The 24,319-nt window shown below is 39.2% G+C and overlaps 1 protein-coding gene across 2 annotated transcripts in view; it reads right to left on the bottom strand.

Moving 5' to 3' along the window:
* Nucleotides 1–24,319, bottom strand: part of AFAP1 (actin filament associated protein 1) — a 119,567-nt gene that overhangs the window by 29,403 nt on the left and 65,845 nt on the right. For both annotated transcript variants that reach the window (XM_057426794.1, XM_057426795.1), the window contains exons 4-6: nucleotides 19,461–19,569; nucleotides 10,951–11,162; nucleotides 7,791–7,970 (exon numbers count right to left, since the gene is read on the bottom strand). In XM_057426794.1, the coding sequence (XP_057282777.1) occupies nucleotides 7,791–7,970; nucleotides 10,951–11,162; nucleotides 19,461–19,569 (501 nt within the window). The remainder of the gene's footprint in view (nucleotides 1–7,790; nucleotides 7,971–10,950; nucleotides 11,163–19,460; nucleotides 19,570–24,319) is intronic.

Raw genomic sequence — 24,319 nt, 5'->3', positions numbered from 1 at the left:
GTCCTCACTATGATGTAAATACACTGCTGTTTTCTTCCTAGAGAAAAGTGACCGTACAGTTTCTGGGAACATTTATTTCTGTCTCCTGCATGACCCTGATTCAATGGCTCATGTTTTCAGCATCTGCTCACACCACACAGTTAGTTAATTTTGGCAAAGGCAGATAGTAATGGGAGTTACAGACAGAACAGAGGGAAATGATTTGGCAGCACTAACTGAATAGTATGTGCAAAGTCATGCACTCAAGTAAATCCGGTTCTTATCATACCTCACATATTTAAGGAGAAGCTAAAGTGTTTAATTGGGTTGTAATTAAATTTTGATTAAAAAATTGACACACTATTAAATGAAAGTTTGTGGCAAGATCTACAGTAAATGCATATTCAAGGATCCAACACTTCATTTGGGTTCAAGGGTTCACTGGCAGAGATTTGCTCATCACCTCCTATGCGCAACATAATTATGTTCGACGCACAGCATAAATCTCATACTTCTACAGCTCACCAGGATGAAATGCCTTTACTATATAATGATTGCGTGGATGCACTCTCTATAATTAAGTTTGCAGACAGCTGCCATTATAAATCTGGTTTTCACATGCTTATAGCTTTAACTCAAAATTTTAAGGATAAAACATTCCACCAGTGTTGCCAACCTGCATAATTTCAATCACAAGACTCAGAGTTCTTGTCAGTTTTTTCTATGTTCCATCTCCTGGAGTCATAGGAAAACAAAAGATCACTATTTTCATTAAAAAATAGTTGTGAGTGAGAGTGGGGAAAGGAGGTCAGCAAGCTTTTATCCATTGCAATGAAATGAAATGTGTGAAAATATGAGTAAGTGTATCTCAATGGCTCCAAGACTAGAAACCAAACGAAAGGAATACCGAAATGTGTTATTTTTAATAAAATGGTATAATCTGGAAGGCTGCACTGAGAATACTTTGTAATGGTGCATACTCCAATAATAGTTTTAGTTTTCTCACACTTTAGAAATGGGAAATCATTCCCTTTTTTTTTCACCACAAATGCCTTTGTACATTACATATACACACAGAGAGAGTGATCTGCCAGGAAAGTCAAACTGAGATCATAAACAGACTATGTACTCAAATATTTAAAATACATGAGCAAATGCAATCAGAAAACTGAAGACCTGTCATTTCTTTGGATAGCCTCAAAACTAAAAACATTTCAAAAAATCTTCTGCTATTCCATTGCAAGAATTTTAAATACCACAATTACCATTACAGTCTTACAATTAGCAGATTTCAGAACTGCCACTTTCAAATGCAGACCTGGAAAAAACTTGTGCAGCCTGAACTATATTATTATTTCTTATTTATAGAATCATAGAATCATTTAGGTTGGAAAAGACCTTTAAAATCATTGAGTCCAACCATTAACCTAGTGCTGCCAAGTCCACCACTAAACTGTGTCCCCAAGTGCCACATCTACACGTCTTTTAAATACCTCCAAGGATGGTGACTGCATCACTTCCCTGGGCAGCCTGTTCCAGTGCTTGACAGCCCTTCTGATGAAGATTTTCCCTAACATCCAGTCTAAACCTCCCCTTGTGCAACCTGAGACCATTTCCATTTGTCCTATCACTTGTTACTTGACCAATCCCCATGTCACTACAATCTCCTTCCAGGTAGTTGTAGTCAGCAATAAGGTCCCCCCCAAGCCTCCTTTACTCCAGGCTGAACAACCCCAGTTCTCTTACCTGCTCCTCATAACACATGTGCTCCAGACCTTTATAGAAACATCTCGAATCACCAGCTGGATCAGGTATACACCAGTGTATCACACTGAGTGCAGTAACATGAGGAACAGAGGGAAAATATTTGCAGGTAGAGAGCTGGAAAGATTCCCTGCCCTGAGCCATTGACAGTGACGGGTGAAGTCAGTGGAATTTCTGCCATGTGGTGTGTCTGGAATATTTCTCTCTTTAAAAACTATCTTACCACACAAGCACTAACATTTACTGTAAAACCTTCAGACTTGCACTCACCTACAAATTCCTATAATTCTTGTATCTTATTTTAAGTGATACACCAGGACAGGAGGCCCTTCACTTATTCTTTCTATATGCAAAGTCAGAAGAATCAATTAGGTTTCTCAGCTACCTTCAAAGAGCCAAGCTGCAGATGAAAAGCACAAGGCTAGACAGTAAAACCAGAAAGGCTGCTTGCCAGCCAGATCCTGCCACACACAAACCCAGCAAATTCTGAGTAAAAGTACTGAATTTGTAGATGGGTCCTTGTGGTTGATCTCTTTGGGACCTGATAAGGAATAACGCTGGAAGTCATCCTGCATTTGAGGAGCTTGCAGACATCTCTCCTGGTGGATAGCATGGGATGAGTTCAGGCTGCAGGCTGATGTGATTACAGCATCTCATCTTGTATTTTCATGAAACTCACAGGAAAAGCTCATACTTTTAATATGATTAAGTTCAAAGATGATTAGGGAGAAAGCTGATGGCCTGACTGCACATTTGGTTCACTTCTGTATGTAACCAGGCGAGAAATCCACAGTCAATCCCCCACCCCCAGCTTGTCTGCCCACATGTTTTGGAAATACAGGAATTGCTGGAAATGGGAGAGGCTATATCCCCTGTCTCTATAGCTTAACTCTGAAAACAGCAATATGGTAAAGCTGAAATCTGCTTATGCACAACATAGCATAGGGAGAAGAGTTTGGCCCCAGGTGTAATCCTTTATTTCTCATTCCTGAAACACTTCTTTTTCAGTGCTGGAGGAGTACTGACTTTCTGGGACTCCTCGTCATTTTGGCATGACTAAATTCTCATTTTCTCTCTTTTGGACTCCTACAGATTACATTTGTTAGTATCAATCTCCTCCTCCCTAAGGGAGCACCAAAACTCTCTTAGGATTTTGTACAGAAGAAATGCTCCAATGATTATCCCTATATAAATTAGAGGAAAAGCAGAAATTATCCACATCATAGCCTGTGCTTTAAGTCTCAGAAAGAAACCCCCCTGACCTTCTGTACTGGAAAACATCATTCTTAATCATCCCTAGCCTGAAATGATTCATCTTTTTGTCTTATTGCTGTTTGAGCAAAGTGGGGATGAGATTCTAGCAGACTAGCAGCCAGCAAGCCTATCTTTCGTGCCTGTATAACAACTTAAAAATATTTTTCTGACACATTCAACCAAGACAACCCCTGTACTATTCCAGTGTAATTACCATGAATATTGGTATGTATGGATGATGGACCAGACAGAGCCCAGGGAAGTAGGTGCTGGGTGGCTGCAAGGCCAGAGGTGCCCTGTGCAAGGGGAGCTGCATCCCCAGCCCAGTGTGGAGATGCAAGACCACACGTCAGGCTGTAAATCTGAGTTAACTACAATTTAAGTAATTTTCAATCCAAAGCTGCAAGTACAAGAGAGGAGGAACACTATCTAGTGGTGAAAGCAGTCTCAGCACTCCTGGGTTTTGCTCCAAGATCTGCTATAGCTTATATCTGTGATTTTAGCCAGGAACCTAAAGAAAACTTATCACTGAGAAAACAAGCAAATGGGATGTTTGGGGTTCTGTTAATTGGTTTTCTTTGTTGCTCATTTATTTATTTTAATTTACATATGCATCTGCTGGTCACACATAGACACAGGATTCACAGCCAAGTTGGGGTCCTCTGGTTTTGCCAAAGCACACTGACAGCAGTCCTGCAGGTTGGTCAAAGCTCCCACTCACAGCTCAGTCTATCAGATTTGGCCCTAAATAGGTCCGATACAAACATAATGACCCTGTCATTATTTGAACCCAGTTATCTAAAACCATCTCTTTAAGACAATAGGAGTGTAAGTCCTGCGAGGTTTAATTTAGTTGCAAAGCCTTCACTGCTGGTGATGTGAGAGAAAGAACCCAGAACCCAGCCCGCCTGTCTTGGGATACAGTATATATACTTACAAACTAACAAATGCTAAATGGAAATCACTTTTACAAGTATGCATCCCCAAGCACAGTTTTTCCAGTCAGTTATTAAGGCATAATCATTCAGCACTTGACTCTACTCAGCTATAAAATAGAGATAATAACCTCTTTGGGGAACATTACTTAAGCCAAGAAAATAATGTTTGAAGTGTTTTGAGATCTCTAGCTGGAAATTCCCATAGAAAGTAAAAGCAGCCACACAATGTTTACAGTTACAAGCTCAGTTTTGTGCCGCTTTAAACTGGTAAAAGAAGAGCTCTGTCAGTAGTTTATACTTCAGAAAAACTCAGTGCACATCAAGACTGCAGCCCAGAAGTTACTTGATTCCCCTCACTAAGCTCAGGGCAGTGAAAACAAAAAGTGGTTTTCAAAGACTTTTACGAGAGACAGCATGCAATTATTAGAGATGGAAACCGGGTGGGACAAGAGGATTAACAGCTCTATGAGGAGTGTTGCAGGGCCTTTGCATACTTCGATACAGTCACAACCTTGATTTTCTTCTCTCTTCAGGGCATAAAATCTCTCTTCTTACAAGTTCAGAACTGAACACTGTCAAAATGACAGATGATTTAAGGTCCTTTCCAACCCTAACTATTCTATGATTCTATGAAGAAATGTATGCCTGAGTCACTGCTCAGTTACAGACCCTCCACTGAAGAGATTGCTGCAAAATGGCTGCACACTGCAAAATGAAGAATTACCAGAGGGTGCCTAATTACTCCAAAATGACAGATTACCTCTCATGAGTGATACATCAGAAATACATTTTTGCCGAAGGCAATGCAAAGAGGAAGAGCAGGCCTTGTGACCAGACACCATGACCCTGTCCTTCTACTGGTTTTCTACAAGAAGCTACTTCATAACTTAATTCCTTTGGCATCCATGTATTCTTAAGAGCAGATTTATGTGGCCAAGTCTGAAGGTCCTGCACACAGAACACATTCATCTGTATGAATGAAGCCACTAAACAAGCATCTTTTTATAATGTCATGTTCTTAGTAGTCCTTTTATTTTTAATGTAGCATTTCCCAGGGATGCTGACAAGTAGGTGTAGTTTCACCAGTCTGTGGGCTGTCCTGGGACAAATGGGCAGATTTAAGACCTTACTTGAGCACAAATACACAAAAGCACACACAGATGCACATATACTCAAGTGCGCATGGAAAAAGATCATTTTTGGGTCAGAGTGTGTAACTGCACACATTTTTTTATGTACATTTTTGTGGGAACATTTTAGGACTCAAGTCTGGAAAATTCCACCACTTCATGTTGCCCACCATATTACAGCTCTAATGTATGATCTCAGCTCTAGCCTGAATTTATACTACTTATTCTCCTTGCTCTGAAATCTTGACAGGCTCTTTGGTGACATCAGCTATCTTTTTTTTTCATCAAGCATTTGTTAGCTGGTAAAACTGAAACTCCCTTTGTGGTTTCCAGTCTAGACTTCAATTTACACTGAGTTATCAGCTGGGGTTTTTTGGTGTCATCTTTATAAAAAAGGTCTAAAATATTCTGCCTTCATTTCACCGTGTGTTCCAACTGATATTTAAAAATTCCTTGCTTATATAAATGTATTTTATACTGATTACATCTGACCTGAAAAAAAGAATCATCTGGTTTAGCTTTCTGGGAAAATCTGGCCTCCGAAGCCATTTTGAGCTTTTCAGGCTGAAAAGGAAAACTTTAACTTGACGCTTACAAGTGAATTAATGAGAACCCATTGATCCTAAGCGATAACCTGGCTCCAATGGCACGTGTTGGCATAGAATCTTTGACAAAAAAGAATAGGCAGCCTCACATTTACAAATGTGGTTGCAGAGACTTTTCTCATTGTCAGTCTCTGAATCTGCCTGTTCTGTTAACTGTGGAAATCTCATGTAGGTGACAGAATGCTGGGGGAACCCTGGTCCTCTTGAGTGACAGCCAGGGAAAGCTCACATCACTTCTCCCAAGACAAAGCAGTGATCTGTTTCTCAGTACTATAGGAACTTCCTACACAAAGCCGTACATGATTTTCAGAAGCTCATTTTATATAAGGCTCAAATGAGCAAAAAATAGCTATTTTCATATTAATAATAAAACACCCCTTAAATTTTGCTTCATTTTGAATTATACAAAACCCATTGCTTTTTTTCTGCAGAAAGGTGTACTCCTTGAAACACTGGAGCTGTTGCAACACCTAACCATTTTTGGTTAGCTGTTGGATAGGCAAGTTGTACTGCACAGAACAGCGTGCTGCAGCAGTGCTGAGGGCTTGGAAGTGAGCATACAGTAGCACTGCCATGTACTTGAAAGAGTTTTTATTAACAGAGAGCCTTGCAGCAGGAAGGAGCTAAATAAAGTTCTGTCAGGCTGTCTCCAAATGCTTTGCAGATAACATACTGTCCGGGAATGCTTTATGTACAATTAAAAAGACAACCATTTTTATGAAAGAAAGTCTGATAACTGCCAATGAACTCAGCATTACTAAACCCAAGTTTAGAACAACACAGGAAATAATGATGCAGTTACTATGATCTAATGACAGCGGAATTCCCTTGGAAAAGGATATGATTTATGACTCCTTTCATTCCAATCAGTGTTTTGAAACTCTAGGTGAGTTAGCAGGACACTTGGATTGTGCTAGATTTTAAACCATAAAACAAGATACTGATGTCAGAAGAAGACTCACAAATACACACCTGTGGTTAGTTTCTATTAAAAAAGACAATAGATAGTGCATTTTCTAAGCTAAATTTGCAGTCAAAACCAAACTGCAAACCCCCAAAAGGTATATTCAGTATTGCAAAATAGGAAATTACAGATTAATTTTCCATTTAGTAAATTAGCCCACAGCAGAACTCATAACTCTTGATTGGCATTTTATGTCTCCTTCTTCTGCAGAAAAACTATTTGCCATCAGGAAATTCCTACGTCTTTAATTCGACTGTATTTGGAAAAATACAATTTATTATTAGAAAAATAAGTACCATATAAGGTTAGATCAGAGCACAGCATGCAGAATGCCTGATGAGTCTTATGCATTCAGACATGCATTTAAAAGGCTGGATTTCAAAGTTTTAAAAATAAGCTACTGAAACTGCAGCGATGGTTTCCCACATTACTTCACTGACCTCCACATTTCAGACTGGCAAAGTCCAACATAAATACTAGTATTCTGGTTAGGATCTAAAACTGTAGTCCATGTGTTGGGATTTTCCACATTTGCAGACAATGAACAGAAAGGAGTGAAAGATTACAAAATCCCATTTCTCAGAAGTGTGCATTCCCAGAACAAACCATAACAGATGGTTTAAACCAGGATTAGCAAACTTGAGGTGACTTCAGGAGGTTGAAGGACTTTTCTCCACCCAGAAGAATTCAAACAGGTATCTCCTCAGAGATCCTGCTTTTAAAAAAAGATGACGATGATGTTGTTATCCCTATTTTCCAGGGTAGATTATGACAGCTACAGAATACACCACTCCAAAAAGCAACCTGGGTTCCAGTCTCCTCTACAAACTTAGGGAATTTCAATCTTCAGCTCACTACTAATAGCTTTCTCAAATATGAGCTGAGGATGAAGATGGAAAAGAATTGCCTCTCCTCTCAGTTCCAGATTATTGTGTAATTAGCAGTGAAAACCATAGGCAGCAGCAGCACCTGTGTAATCCTGAGCTGCTGATTGCCCAAGGAGTTGCTTTGAGGCCTGATCCTGCAGTCCCAAATTAAATGGGATTTAAATGGTCTGGATTTGACTGAAAGTTATCTCAGTTTTTAACAGCAATTGAACAGGGAATGGAAGCATTTGGTGAGTGGAAAAGCTCTTGGTCAGAAACCCCACCCTTACCTTTAGCCACTGTTCTGCCTGCTCTTTGCTCTGCACTGCCAGAACCAGGGCATCTGCTCCTTGGTGCGAGATTTTCAGTTCATGCTTCTTCTTTTTACTGTCTTTGGGAATGTATGTGATACTGCAGTCATTCAGGAGTAGCTCCATCTGGGGCTGCTGGTCTTTGGAACTTTTGTAACACTAAAAAAATGGTAAGGAATGAAAGTTCAAAAGTTAGATATCACCTTTCTGAACCTTGGGGAAAAGACTTTATTATATAGAAATGCTATTTTTTAATATATTTCATGCACCCCTTTACCACATACCACAGAGTTCAGCCAATGCCAACTTTGCATTTCTCCTTCTCATCCCCTCTGTAAAGCAAAATTACTTCCAGACTGACATTAATAGACATCTTTTATTTTAGGACAGGTACAACACATGGAGATCATTAAGCTTCTCTGCCTTAACCTTATGACTCAAGCTTGACCTTGATCAGGCTGGAAAAGACTGATTTAGGGTATCTGTTCACACATAGCAGCAGAATGAACTTGTGCAGTTAAGGACTTTAAAGCTCAGATGTTTACCTTGCCCTCCAGCAACAGCCCTACTTATCTAGGCAAACTGCATCAGTCCCTGCAGCTGCAGTTGCAAAGACACAGACACATGCTTTACTCAGTTCTTCTTTTTCTTAGAAAAAGTCAAAAAAAATTGTCACAGTGTAGAAAGGGGGCAAAGTCCCAGTTTTTCAGCCAATACAGTTTAATAGTCACTGCACAACACTGCATAAATCTCCATGTTAGTTTACTTTGTAAGCTCCTGGCTAAAACTATATAACCTATATGACTTTTTTTCCCCTTTAGTAAATGCTGCCAATGCCATTTCATGCTGGATCTCTGATGACCTGCTCTGTATCTGAACTAGTGATCTAAAGATGAAGGGTTACAACACTTAACCTATAGACTCAGTCCCTATTCCTACCTTCCAACACATCAGTACAGCTGTGGCTCTTAAAGCTGTCATAGTGGCAGATTACAGACAACATTTAACTGTGCAATGAATGTCCACTTATTTTATGCACTTATGTAAATTGGCCTTTCACTCATTCAAAGATGCATGAAGGCCATAAAGGTATCTGATGATATAGAAAGTATCTGCTAACAAAGAAGACTAATTAGTATATGCATACATAGAATAGTCAAGTATAAATGTGAACAGAGAAACACACATGAACTTTTGCAGGTCTTCACCAGTATTCACATCATGACGCAACAGTCAGGAAGACAGTAGCTGTTAAATGTGTGTTATAAACACTACAACTTCGGCTGAGCAAATACAGCCACTCTAAACCAGCCTCTGCAAATCACTCATAATCTACCTTTCTTCTCCAAAGCCCTTAAATCAAAGTTTCTCCAGCATGGTCACAGATTTTAAGCATGTAACATTAAAAAAAGACACTAAGTTTTCAAGCTATGAAATCTTGAAAACATGCAACATTAGTGTCTTTAAAAAGAAATAAACAGCATATCATTTTTTATATTAATTTAAACATCTTATTTATAATTATACATTACTAAGCCCGAAGTATTTCAATATTAAAGGTCTTTAAGTGAAAAATGATTCCCTCGAAAAGTTACTTCTAATGTCTAATTCTAATTAAAATATTTAGGGGTTATGATGACAGCTGCATTTATAACACAAGCAATTACTAATCCCTAAGAACATATATTTGTTTTACTTGCATATCTCATGTGTTAAATGTCTAAGGCCTCGTTCAAACAATAAACCAAACTTGTGTAACCTGGTCGTTAGACTCCTATTGTGATTTTTATTTTCTTAATCCCCATTACAGAATTACTGAAAGACAATCCCTGTAAGTAAAAAAAAAACTTTTCAGACCACACATGTGGCTAAAGGAAATGAAAAGAGAAAAAAACCCATATTTCTATACAGAAACAAACATAATTGTAGAAGAAACATTGTATGACTTCAGGGAAAAGTCTTTTTCTTTCCATCTTTCTTTCTTTTCTTCAAGCTGTTATCAGATGCTCTTGAAATCCGATCCTGATGTATGGTGATAAAAACGTGAACTAAGGATAATGGCATTATAACAATATAATAAAAATTGAATCAGATTCTTTTTGACATTTAAATAGAGGAGCATACAAAAATGTAATCCTCACTAACCATTGAAATCTAGCAAATTCATTCCAATTATATTTTCAGAAACCTCTTACCTCTATTTCATATACTGCTGCTTCCTACACTGTCATAAGCACAAATGAACTTGGAAACTGAACACACCTAAGCTGCATTGTGCTAGTGTAGAATAATGAGGTTCTACAGAAAATGCTCTATCACCAGCTTTTAACATTAACTAGATTGTGGTAATTACTGCTTACATAATTGGTTACAACTGTTGGGAACACCAGATAGGAAGGCAGGAACTGCCTGAGAACCCAACCTATTTATTACTGTAAGCACTAGTTCACTTATAGTGACACAGAAATATCTCTTTCACACAATTAGGCTCTCTTTTTAGAAAATAAAAAGAGGTCTATGAGCAGATAATTTACTAACTTATGGAATTTTTTACTGGTGCCTCCAATCAGAAAGAAACATAACAGATTTGCTTAAGGAACAAATACATTCACTTGTTTCTTTTCTTTCTATACTGCAGCTGTGCATCATGTGAATACTGCATCTGTAATTACTGCAGAACAGATGGCAAAGGTTTAGTTTAAAGTGTATACATTACCACGGCATATGCTGCCAAGTGAATTCTCAGTCTAACAAGGGACTTTTCTCTCCAGCAGTCTGATCTAACAGTTCATACACAAAGCTCCCTATGAGATTTTTTGTCCTCAGGGAACGAAAGATTGGATTTACAGTTTCAGCATTTTCTTTTTCCAAATGAAATATGTTAGAATAGGCCAGACTTTCTTTCCAGTATCAGGGAACTGCCTGGGTTTAAGTGCACTAAAAATCAAAGTTGTAAGTGGCATAATGCTGCACTTCTAATTTCAGTGCTTCTTCAGTAAATCATGACCAAACTCTTTGGTAAGGTTACTGTAGACTTGGCCGCTCTTTGCAGAATATATTCCAAACCAGAGTCCTGTAAAAATACATACATCATCTAAAAGGCATAAAGAAAATACAGCTACATAAAAATAATAATTACCAGTAGTTTGTTTTCTTTGATAACACACAGTAGTTTGGTCCATTGGCCAAATCGTTTCTTTCTAAGGAGGAAGGCACAGATTTTGGCATCCTTCACCAGATCCATAGAAGCTTCCTCAGAAGGCCACTGATGTCTCATTTTCTTCCCCTTTCCGTCCTCCTCCTCTTCATCATAAGATTCATAAGAGCTGCTCATAGCATCTGAGTCATAATCTTTAAGAAAAGTGTAAAAAGTGTCAAGTTAAAACATTTAGCCATGAAGTGTACTGAAATAACTCAAAATCTCAACAGGCTTCATTTTAAGTTAAGGCTTTTGAAAGTCAACCAAGAACAAATTACTATTTCAATGCTAAGTGGTATTGATACATTAAGTTAATTGAGAAAGAGGTGAAGTTCCACCATGAAACTTTATAAAAGACCCATATTGACACCTTGGGCATTTTAATTGAAAGAATAGCTAGAATTTTAGGGAGTGTTTTATTACCTTCCAAATATTATTTGGCAGCTACCTTCACCTTCACCTACAGAAACCTCTACATCTTGCCCTATTGCATAATGCAAAGTGTAGGCACAGAAATATCAATATTAGTACAGCTTATCAAGAAACAAACACTGAATATGACAAAGGTCACAAAAGTCCATTATGGGGAACTATCTACCTACCATAACATTTCACATAATTCTGAAGCATTCTGCAAAAAACATTTGCTATGTTCTTAGCCTGAAGAGTTTAATCCTGCTCCAAGTTTGATGATGGAATGGAAAGATTCCTTTCTAATTAAACAACCTATGCCCTGGACTTTTATTTTCAACAGTGCAGTCAGCTCTAGCAGTCCTCTCAATTACAAAGCTGTTACCATTACCAATGAACCCTCTCTTCCTCCATCCATACTTATTTGTTTATTTGGGTGTTGTTGTGGTTTAAACCCAGCCACACAGCTCGTTCACTCACTCCCCCCCCACCCTGCACCCCCCTCCCAGAGGGACGGGGAGCAGAATCAAAAGAATGTAACTCCCACGGGTTGAGATAAGAACAGTCCAGTAACTAAGGTATAACACAAATCACTACTGCTACCACCAATAATAACAATGATAAAGGAAATAACAAGGGAAGAGAATATGATACCACCTGCCAAAATGAGTCCAACCCAAAAGAGAGCCCTGTGCCCTTCCGGGTAACTCCCAGTTACCTCCCTGGGTATGACGTGCTGTGGTATGGAATACCTCTTTGGCCAGCTTGGGTCAGGTGTCCTGTCTCTGCTTCCTCCCAGCCTCCCCTCCTCCCTGGCAGAGCATGAGCCTCACAAAGTCCTTGGTCAGAGTAAACATGACTTAGCAACAACTAAAAACATCGGAGTTATCAGCTCTATTCCCAGGCTGAAAGTCAAAACACAGCACTGCACCAGCTACTAAGGAGAAAAAATTGACTGCTACTGCTAAACCCAGGACAGTATCCACCCCTTATTCCATACCATTCACATCATGCTCAGATCTTACATTTTCAATATACCATTGCTCTTATATATACATCCACATACACACACAGACAGAAAGAGATTGTTTCTTGGTGCATGGACCAATCCCTATAATGCCGCCGAGTCCATTTGGTCCATGATGTCAGGTTCCATCTCTTATAACAGTCTTTCTGCGAAGGAAAGGCTGTGTGCAGTTTTGGATCTTTGCCTGCTGATGCTGGTCGTTCCTTTACTGTGGAACTCATCCAGTTCTATCAAAGTTCATTCTCTGTTGGGACGATGGTTGTGGGGAAGTCAGGGCCAGTCGCTGGTGACTTGAAGATGTCTAGTTGATGGGCTATAAAAGTATTACACAGCAGACAACAGCATACAATTAAGTTCACTGGCTGTTTTCCCCTAAAATCAAATCCACTTGAGGTATACATCGGACTTCCCCATCTTCCCACATTACCCACCAAGTATATCCAGGTCCCTGAGCAAAAGCAATCCCACAGATGGGTTTCCCTTTACCTGAAGCAGGAATAACCCAGACTGTCTTCCCCAGCAAATTCTTCATATGCACCACGGGAACTTTGTCCCCCTCTACAATATGTAAAAGTTCTGACTGGGCTGGGCCAGCCCTGTTGGCAGATCCTCTTGTGTTGACCAACCAGGTGGCTTTTAGTAAATGTGTATCCCAGTGTTTGAAAGTCCCACCACCCATTGCTCTCAGTGTAGCTTTTAACAGCCCATTATTCTGTTCGATTTTCCCAGAGGCTGGTGCATGGCAGGGGATGTGATATACCCACTCAATGCCATGCTCTTTGGCCCAAATATCTATAAGGTTATTCCGGAAATGAGTCCCGTTGTTTGACTCAATTCTCTCTGGGGTACTGTGTCGCCACAAAATCTGTTTCTCAAGGCCCAGGATGGTGTTCCGGGCAGTGGCATGGGGCACAGCGTATGTTTCCAGCCACCCGGTGGTTGCTTCCACCATGGTAAGCACATGCCTTGGCGGGTTGGTGGCAGTGTGATATAGTCAATCTGCCAGGCCTCCCCATATTTATACTTCAGCCATTGTCCTCCATACCAGAGAGGCTTTAACCGTTTGGCTTGTTTAATTGCAGCACGTTTCACACTCATGAATAACCTGGGCAATAGTGTCCATTGTTAAGTCCACCCCTCGGTCACGGGCCCATCTATATGTTGCATCTCTGCCCTGATGGCCTGAAGTGTCATGGGCCCACCGGGCCAAAAATAATTCACCTTTATGTTGCCAATCTAAGTCCATCTGCGCCACTTCAATCTTAGCCGCTTTATCCACTTGTTGGTTGTTCTGGTGTTCCTCAGTGGCCCGACTCTTGGGTACATGGGCATCTACATGGCGTACCTTCACCACCAGGTTCTGCACCTGGGCAGCAATATCTTGCCACAGTGCAGCAGCCCAGATCGGTTTACCTCTGCATTGCCAGTTGCTCTGCTTCCACTGCTGCAACCACCCCCACAGGGCATTTGCCACCATCCATGAGTCAGTATAGAGATAAAGTACTGGCCACTTTTCTCGTTCAGCAATGTCCAGGGCCAGCTGGATGGCTTTCACCTCGGCAAACTGACTCGATTCACCCTCTCCGTCAGCAGTTTCTGCAACTTGTCATCCAGGACTCCATACAGCTGCCTTCCATCTCCGATGCTTTCCCACAATACGGCAAGAGCCATCAGTAAACAAGGCATACTGCTTTTCACTTTCTGACAGTTTATTATATGGTGGGGCCTCTTCAGCACGCACCACCTCCTCCTCTGGTGACATTCTGAAATCTTTGCCCTCTGGCCAGTCCACGATGACTTCTAGAATGCCTGGACAACTGGGATTTCTTGTTCAAGCTCGTTGTGTAATTAGTGCAGCCCATTTACTCTATGTAGCATCAGCTGCATGATGTGTAGAGGAGACCCTGCCTTTGAACATCCAGCCCAGCACGGGCAGCCGGGGTGCCAGGAGGAGCTGTGCTTCAGTGCCAATCACTTCCGAAGCAGCTCAAACCCCTTCATAGGCTGCCAGTATCTCTTTCTCAGTTGGGGTATAGCTGGCCTCAGATCCTTTGTATCCCCAACTCCAAAAGCTGAGGGGTCAACCTCAAGTATCCCCTGGAGCTTTCTGCCAGAGGCTCCAGGTAGGACCGTTCTCCCCAGCTGCAGTGTACAGTACATTTTTGACATCTGGCCTGGTCTGGACTGGTCCAAGGGCTACTGCATGAACTAACTCGCGTTTAATTTGCTCAAAGGCTGCTAAACCCAGGACACTACTACTGCTAAACCCAGGACAGGTGCATATATATATGTTTTATATATATATATATATTATATATATAAGCCCTTCAGATGCCTGTATCCACTGCATATGCTCCTGTGGAGGAAAATTGATTAGAATATTTTAACAACTGAAATTTCATCTAAACATTTCAAGTAGACTTTGATATATTTTTAGGCCAGAAGGTGAAAGAAAAATCTCTCATTTGCTTTACCTAGGTATTTAGGACACAGTTGGGATGTAGGGAGGGGACCTGGGACAACTTGGAAGAGGACAAGAGAGTGGATTGCTGGAAAGCTCATTCTACATGAGTTCCTGCCTTTGTGCATATCCAGACCTCACATCTCGGAATCAAGGCTAGATATTCTGATCTGATTTGTGTTTCCACAGAAGTGCACAAAACAGTGTAACTCCATTCCAAAGTGAAATGAAAGTAAAATCTGAAGTTCTGGAATAATATGTTTCATGATTATTTATTTATTTTAAGTAATTGCCAATTAATGGTCAATTTTGCTACAGAGCATTTGGTTTGGGGCAGCTCCATATGGGCAGGTGATAAAAGCCTCAGATGATTATCCATGGGAAAACACTACGATTTTTCACTTCCTTTACAAAAATTAAGAGAAAGATGGAAAAATCTAGGGTAGATGTTAAACTGACAGATATAGAAATATTTATTCCAGAGTATTTATTTTTGCATATTTGTTTAAAAGAATGTGTTAGATCTGGTAGAACTTGCTGCTTCATCCATCTGTTCCTCCTTCCTCTCCATGAAGCAGGAAAAAAGCCTAAAAAAACTCCCATCAAAACCAGAACAAAAACAAAACATTCTCCCACCAGATCTGTTTTTGGAGTGGCTATCCACAAACTTTCACACAGAAAATCAGGAAATGCTTGAGAGATCAGTTACCAGTCTCAAACACACAGTAGCATGCCAGCCTTTTTGAAACAGAGGCAGAATGATTTATGTGGTTGTTGAATGAAGATGGAAGGTCTAGTCATTAAATCACCATCTTTAAGGTCTTCTCCCAGAGGCATGGGCTAAGGGGCAAGCTGCCACAACCTGAAGTTGTTGTCTCTCTGGGAACTTCAACAACTGCCTTTCCCTTTTCAGATGCTTAGGTGCCCATAACCTCCTCATCCCTTATTCAAATTCAGCAGTGATTTTTGTTGCAGCTATGCCACTGTCCCAGTGTTCACTTTGATATTGGTCCATTTCTGCAGTACTCTCTTACCTCATTTGTGATTTTGTTCTAGTTTTGGCAGTAATATTATTCAGAAACCTACCTTTTTTTTTTTTTTTTGAGGTAAGTAGCATAAGATGTCACTAGCACATATTGACATATGCACATATTGACTATGGAAATACTATTCTGGCAGCTTTTTTTCTGTTTAATTACTAATGAGATTTTTCCTCCAAAATTGAGAAATCACCTCTTCAAAGTGAGAGTGTTTGGGGGTTAATTTTCATCAGATCAACTTGAAACATGACTGTATAGGAGGAAAACTCCTCAACTACAGTCTTCCCGAGAGTGGAGCAGGGTTGTTTTTCTAAACTCTGAGTACATTCTGAAGAAGGGATAGTTGCATGAGAGTGCAAGACTTTTCTATCAGAGGGTGGTCTATCTAATACACCTTCCCCATCTCCATTTTTAAGCGCATCAATCAACAGGATTCAAAAACTTAAATCTGTTTTAACACACTGTTTTTTGTTCCTCTTTATGATATGATTTAAATTCTTCATATTGCAGAAAATAAGGTTTCACCTTGGGTAAAATTCTTAGTCATCTCATGGCCACGTATAGAAAAGTTGTTTTCTTCATACCATACAACAATCTCGCATTCTTTTCAGCAAAGTTACTGGGTTAAATCATTGCTTTTTCCTCACAGTATTACATTTATTATTTTTGTTCTTACCACAAGTTTTACCAGGTTCTAAAAAAGTTAATTGTAGAAAGTGCTGATTGAGACTTAGAAGTAGAGATTGAAATTCTGCATGTTAAATATCTTACAGGTACTTCCTGTATGGCTCACAAGCAGTCCAAGTGCAGATTTCATGTTAGCCATATGTTGTATGATCAGCAGAGGGACTCTGCTGGCACAGCAGTTGCAGGTTCATCCAAATCTCTGTTTATAGGAGGATGAGAGCCAATTGGAACTTCAGAGGCTCCCATCCTCACACAGTCTAATGGTATCTCTGGGGAAATGCTGCCGTATCCTGCCCATTAACTACTCCTTATGTTTCTCTTCTTGGGTTTGTGGGACTCTTGGCCAGAAGAGTTTGCTGTGTGACTCACACCAGGAAGGATGACCACCTTGGAGTACTCATATCATCCTGGCTGAAACTATGCTGCCCTTTGCCACATCCCGCTTCTATTCTTTGTTTCTCCAAACTGCTGTATCACATCCAAAACAAGGCTTTCAGGCTCTGAGACACAAACCAGCATGTGTAGAAAAAGTAAAAAATGTCTCTCCAAACTAAAGTGGTTTTATTAAGCCTACTGAAGCCTCAAAGACTTAAGATGCACTGATACAACAGGTTCCAATGCTGCTAATCTACTTTTTGGTTTTTTTGGATCTGCGTTTTCTGATTTTTCTAGCTTTTTTTGGAATTGCCTTTTGACCCTTATCTTCCCCCAGATTTTTCACAGGTAAGGGATGAAAATGTTAAAGTGGACTTTCTCATTATTTGCAATAGCATATTCCAAAGTCTGTAACAATTTAGGCATGTTGTACAGATCAGTAGCTTTTAATAAAGAATTATCAGACAAGGCACATACAGTCTTGTTTTCATCTACATGCAACTGTTTACAGACAGATTACAGGGACTAGGTGAAGTAGACTTACAGATACTTCATTTTCACAACCTCTATTCTGCAATTCCTGTCCACCTTTACAGGTAGGACACATGGCATGTAAGCCTCCTTGCTATTAACGACATTACAAAAGTATTCCATAAGAATATTTATGTAAGATAATGACATCCATCCCAACAGTTGTTTAGCAGTTTATTTGTGCACTTCTTTGTAATGTTCTTCATCTCAAACACACTGAACAGCTAAGGTTACATCTTTGGTTAGTACACTACTTTAATGGCTTATTTTAATCACCACACAAGTGGATTCAGTGGAAGTTTTGCTTGACTGGGGATATATTACTAATGGCATATTGAATTTAAAAGCAATTCTATTATTGATGAAAAGTGGAATACTTTTAACACAAATTAAAAGAGATGATATGGAGGTCAGGACATAATAAACTAGAGCAAAATCACAGCTAGTGAAATGTTTAGTGGGCTACAATAACAGAACTTTTAATGTCTGTATATATATGCTTAAATTATGGAATTATTAATGAAATGTTAAGGCTGGTATCTTTAATATTTTTATGGATTTGGATGGCTAAGTACAATAAATCAGTTTCACATTTTGTCTTTTTTCTTCTCCTTAGGCAATCCTTTAGCGGTGCTATTAATATTTGTACTATTAATATTTTTATGCCTGAGCATGTCTCTTGTTTCATGACAAAACACAAATCAGAAGTTCACTGGATTATAGGGTGTAGGAGGACCACCCTGCAGCATTCAAGGGAGGAAATGAAGAGAGGAGTGATTCTGCTGCTCTGCTAATGTTCCTTCATATAGTATATGAAACTCCTTCTTACCTTGAATTTCTTAGGTAAATTAAGAGCTGCTATTTATACATTGCTCAGTTTGTGCAGTGTATAAATGGATAATTAATGTTCTAAGGTGACTCCTATGCATGTTTTAAGAACAGATATTTTATTCACTTGTTCAAATAATAAAAGTTGCCATAAAACAGGGGAAGATATGCCTTTAATCTCTGGGCCACAGAAAATAATGATTAATGATAAATCGGGCATACATGAGTAATAAATTACCCCAGCCAAGAGAAAAACAGCAAAAAGAAAAATCTTTGCAATGTTTTGGTACATAATGTCCCATTGACTGACCCTGTGTAAATGCTCACAGCAGTCATTTCAGCGTTCCATTAACATGCTCTCAGTATAGCTCCACTTTGGATAAGTATTGGACATGAAATAGAGTGTGTGTTGCAGAAGGACATTCTGGTGGTCAGTTAGGAGGCAGCCCTCTGCCTTTTACACTAAATAAGTAGCTATAAAAATACTGCCATATGCATCAAACATGGCTTGTGGGAATCAGTATGACTGATTTATCCCTTACCACAATTTGCTATCAGAAATGCTGCAAATGACATGTTTGTGATTATTCCTTTTTTCTTATTATTTAGCAATTACTATTGCTAAATAGTAATACTTTAGCAAAGAATTCAGTGCAATAAAGGCATATGAGTAGATCTGCAGATCAGCACCAGTTTCTGAGACCTCTCCATTTACAATATTTCCAGCTCAGAGGCGTTTACTCTGGATGATGCTTAACTCTGGACTCTTGATCCAATGCCCCAACCACATTCATGGTTCAAAGCTATGGATTTGGACCCTTTGTCTCCAAGAGCAGCTGAAACATGTTTATGTGCACCTAACTTGAGTTCCAGGTTGGCAGCCTGGTTTGTCCACACCAACACAGTGCTGCAAACCAAACCAATGCATGGCCAGGGACAATAACCAGAACCATCCCAAAATGGTCAAAGCCATGCTTGTGACACATCACCACAGGACTAATAGAGAAGTGGCTGTTGAGAACTAGAAAAGCTGAAGGACACTGGAATTAGCAATTGCTCAGAAACTGGAATCTGGAAATATATTACTCACTGGAAGTGATGTACTCAGGAGCCTTCCCAGGACTAAGTGGCACTGCCTCTTCATAATAGCCTTCAGGAAGGGAAGATGTTGGTAATGGTGGAGGCCCATTATCTGGTGGCTAAATGAAGAAAAAAAAAAAAGAAAAGAAAAAGTGATTACAGACCAACAAACTGTTAAATTAAACATGGTCAGAACATCTGTTCATGATAAGTGCTAATATTACCAGCGTTATAAACCTAATGGTTGCTCTTGTGACTGTTTCTTTTGCTAACTGTCTCTGAAGGCAAGACTCTGAAGGGGTGAATTAGACATCCTTTGAATAAAGTGTGTTTTGCAGGGTAACATTTTTTAGAAGGGAAAGAAGCCTAAACCTCAATTTCCTCATAACTTGTTATAATTAAATAATAATAAGTTAAGGATGAGATCTGAAGCAATGAAGTGACTTAATTATGCTTCATACTATGATACATTTAAAAATCTAGTATTATTGTCAAAATAATTCTCTATTGAAGAACTAGAAATCTAAAGGGTCTATGTAGGAAAAAAGATTTCTGTGCATAGAGCATTTTACAATGTTAAGGCTTATGTATAAGTATTTTACACCTAAAATTATTTATATTACAGCAGCAAATAACAGTTTGGTTGGGCAGTTTATTAAAGTTAAATAGCCTGGGCTGGCAGAGATCAAGGACAGATAATTTAGACCATATTTTCATGATCATTTTGGTTTTCAACAGCAAATCAATTCTTAATATAGACATTAATTTTAAAAATGCTATTTCTACATAGTGAAAACTGAGCTAGAACCAATGAAAAGTTTGGAACATCAAGAAACTATTATATGATAAAATAAATATTTCAAATACCAGGTCAAATTCTAAAATGTTTATTTTCTAAATATAAACCTGTTTTAAATTTAAAACTGACTGACTGCTGGTATGTTGATATAGTAACAAAGTAAATTTAGTACTCCGTGACTTCTTCCATATGACTTTGCTGTTCTATTTCCTTAACAAGTACCAAAACAACTGTATTTTATAGAACTCATTCATATTTGCCACAGGTTTTTAGTTCCATATTTTCATATTACAGAAAATACTGAAGTCTTTTTCCAGCATAAGTGGTTTACTGTGCGATTGCAAAAATAAAACTCATAAGCAGAGTCTCATTTCTGCAGTAATATTTTTTTCAATACATCTTTCTCTTTTTTTCTCGTCATGAAAGAGATGTAACAGCGTTTGGCTGCATTGGACTGATCCAGTCTAAAGTCGGAAAATGAGCAGAGATACTGAAGTAAGAAACTAGCCAGGGCTTTGCTCACGGTCAGATACAGATAATTCTGGACTGCAATTCAGGTGGGCTGAACAGTCCAGCAGAGGCATAGAGCCTTCTTCCACATAATACAGGTGAAGCCAGAGTGACTATATTCCTCTTTTGCTATAGACCTAAAGTTACCAAAAAGGAACTTGAGCTTTATTAAAATGTGGCATTAGCTGTAATGGAATTACTTCTGTGGGCACTTTTAGGGCTGAATTCATCTTTGCATATTTCAAAGGTAGACATCTCCAAATTTCATTACTGATTACGAACCTAAGAAAGACCATAATTCTTAACAACATCAGCAAGACAAGTCCCACCTTTAGGGTGCTCTGTAGTTAAACTCATATCCAGTAGGTTATTCCACCTTTCAGGTAAGTGCTTGTGTATCCCCAATGTGCAGGAAGGCAAGGAGCTAGTGTCTAAACCTGCACTTCAGATCATCCAGCACTGACTTCCCTTTGTGTACTAAGTAAAATCAGAAACTTCCTCATGAACAATGAAACAAATCATGACTGAATACAGAAATTCTTGGTCAGACTGCGAATTACACTAATATTACTTCTATATCAAATGATATAGCCAACTTCATATGTCACACTCAATTACAGCTAAGAGATGACAAATACTGTTATCTGCAATGTGTACCAAACGAGTTTTCCTCACAGACCAGTTTTACCAGGTGAATTATCTCTCAAAGAATCAAAATAATGAAAAAAAAAGACTTTTAGTGTAGTGTCCCTGTAATTCTGCTGAAAAAGTCTTCACATTGCAAATCTGCACAACATCCCAAAATAAATGAATCATTCAAGGATAGCTGCTGCTGTGAAACAGGTGTAAGGAACACAAAAAATACTACTATTGGAAAATTGTCAGCAATTACTACTTTTACCCTACACACCTGCACACATCAGCTCTGTGTATCCTGCACAGCTAGACACAATATGGGGAGCTGCCCTCAAAGAGTTTGTATTTTCTCCCTTTATGTAGGTGGGCAGAGTCTTGCTCAAGTGAGCTGGGGACAAGGATGGTTCCTGGGGCAGTGCTGATTCATACCACCCCTTTCATTAAACAGACATATTAATACCTCGGTCTAGCCTTAGACTATTTTTCCAGCCAGGTGTATATACAATATATGAAATTCCTATCATTATTAAACCTAACTCACCCAGGAAATACCCATCCCAAGAGTCATTCCAATTTTGACTTGACAGTACTGGGGTTTCAAAGCAATCTTTTATCCAGAAACAAATAAAAGTTCCAATAAAGATTGGGAGTAGGAGGGGGAAATCCTTGTTTTTAGACAAAATGTTATTCAGAAAGAAAGAAAAAAAGGAAATGAAACACAAATGGTGCTTGTCTGAATTCGACCTTGCTGGAGCACCAGTTACTTCATACAGCTGGGGCAGGCTGGACTGTGCAGCCAACATCAACACAGATGGAATCCATTGCTGAATTAACTGGGCCCTCCTCTCTGAAATGCATTTTGCAGTGCTTGCCATAAAAAAGTTGAAAACAATTATTTTATATTTTAAAAAATTATTAGAAGAACAGAAACACCAAACATTAAATACTTTCTGATTAAAGCAAGGCTGCTTTAATATTGAAAGAAAATCCAGCTGATTAAATACAGAACACAAATATCTCACTCAAAATCTCTACCATAAACAACTACATCTGTTGGGAGCTATGGAATATGTAAGAGTTTGAGCATCAAGAAATGTAAAAAGTACATCTGAGCATTCTGGTATTACTTACTAATATTTACAGTGCTATGGTTTTCTTAGTATTGCTTGTTGTATTGTTTAATTCATTCAACTTGGCAAATTTTTAGTGGAAGAATTTTGATGAAGTTATGAATTATGAACTGAAATAATTCTTTATTCAATAACTTCTCATTAGTTTGTCTGAAAAATAAAAAAGGACATGAAACCCACAAAACTATTTACATATTCTATAAAAGGATTAAATCTCAAAAAAACCCTAGAACATGTGTAGTTTGAGTGGTATCAGGAGGAAAGTCCTGGCAACCTGCAAAAAGGCATTAGCACAAATGCTAAGACTGGATTCGTGCATGGGATGCCCAATTCCAGTTTACAGGAGGGATTATTGTGAGAAACACACAAATATAAGAAGCAATATTTACTTGGATAATAATACTCATTATTCTACCGGACACTATGAAACAGATTCAGTGGAAATATTAATTTTGGCATATTACTGTCTTCCCTTCCACTTGCCCCTCTGTGTTCCACAAATAAGCTGTTTCTTTCTCTTAGGAGATAAATTACTTTAATTCCCCCTTCTGTCCAGGGATATCAAGCAAGATAGGCAGTAACTTTTTTTTAGGGATAGTCTAGCTAATATCTGCTGACTATATGGAAGTATACAGTGTGGAAAGCAGTATGAAAGACAGAGGAAAATAAATGTCATCGTATAGGGGCCTGAGGATATAAAATCACTTTACACCCCAGTGAAGACTTACACTCTGCAGGAAATAGAAAGAAACACCTCCCTTTATGCAATGATTTAGGACGTGGAGATTTCCAGTGCAAAGCAGTGACTTTAGCAGAAACTGTCAGTACGCTCGTGCTGCAGGCGAAGGCTGCCAGCAATTCAAGGGCCATGCTTGCATGTGTGTTATTAGATCAACCACCAATTCAGATCCAGCCGGACTATGAAGCCAGCTGCTACGTAAGCCCTCAACACTGAAAGCAGCAACATGAGACTGGAAAAGTGGTCACACACGGGTGATGCATAATAAAGCTATTCAGAAGCCAGCAGGCAAATGTGGGCTGTCAAGAAGAAACCTTGACACATGCACATGCCATTTGCTTTGGAGAAACTTAGACCTAACCTCTGTACAACCTCACTGTCTCCTCAGCCTGGAGGAGAAAGAGTGCTCACACACTTATGATCCTTCTCTCCACATGTAAAATAATGGATGTCCAGAAAGCAAGATTAATAATAAAATCTGAGCATCAATACAACTGGCAAAATTACTGACTGCAGATTTCAACTAGGCTTTGTCATCCTGCTGTGAAAGCTGGAAATTGGGCCTTAGTACTTGCCATGGACTCGGTATGAAAGCAATTAGATAAAACTCAGAATTGCTCAGGCAGTAAATGGAAGTCACCATTTATTGCCAGCAGTTGAGGACCTGAATGGATCTTTGATTTATTCAGGACAAAAGCGCTGACTATATGGGGTGTTAAGACCATATAGAACTGTGCAGGAGAGAAATACTAGCCTGAGGGTAGACAAGCAGAAGCTGAGAAGAATTCTTCATTTGACCTCAGCTCTGTATTCTAAGGTTATTAATTTCTCAGCTTGTCAGCCAAACTCTACAAAACCAGACACCAAATAATGTGAAAAAAGTCGAAGAACTTCTCCTCTTCTGAGTATATCTGACAGAAGACAGCAAACCAGCCAGCCAGACACCAAACTCAGCTTTTTTTAATCAGAGTAACCCTATCAGTCCCACCATGAGGTGGGTAACACAGCTGCATGATAAGCTATTGGTACAGTCCCACCCCATCACCACTGAGTGT

The sequence above is a fragment of the Pezoporus wallicus genome, unplaced genomic scaffold, assembly GCF_028554395.1.
Source record: "Pezoporus wallicus isolate ANWC-B61680 ecotype Strahan unplaced genomic scaffold, APGP_CSIRO_Pwel_v1 scaffold_13239, whole genome shotgun sequence".
In the NCBI taxonomy this organism is placed as follows: Eukaryota; Metazoa; Chordata; class Aves; order Psittaciformes; family Psittacidae; genus Pezoporus; species Pezoporus wallicus.
Note: the sequence above shows the minus strand (reverse complement) of the source record. Positions and strands in the feature narration are given on the sequence as shown.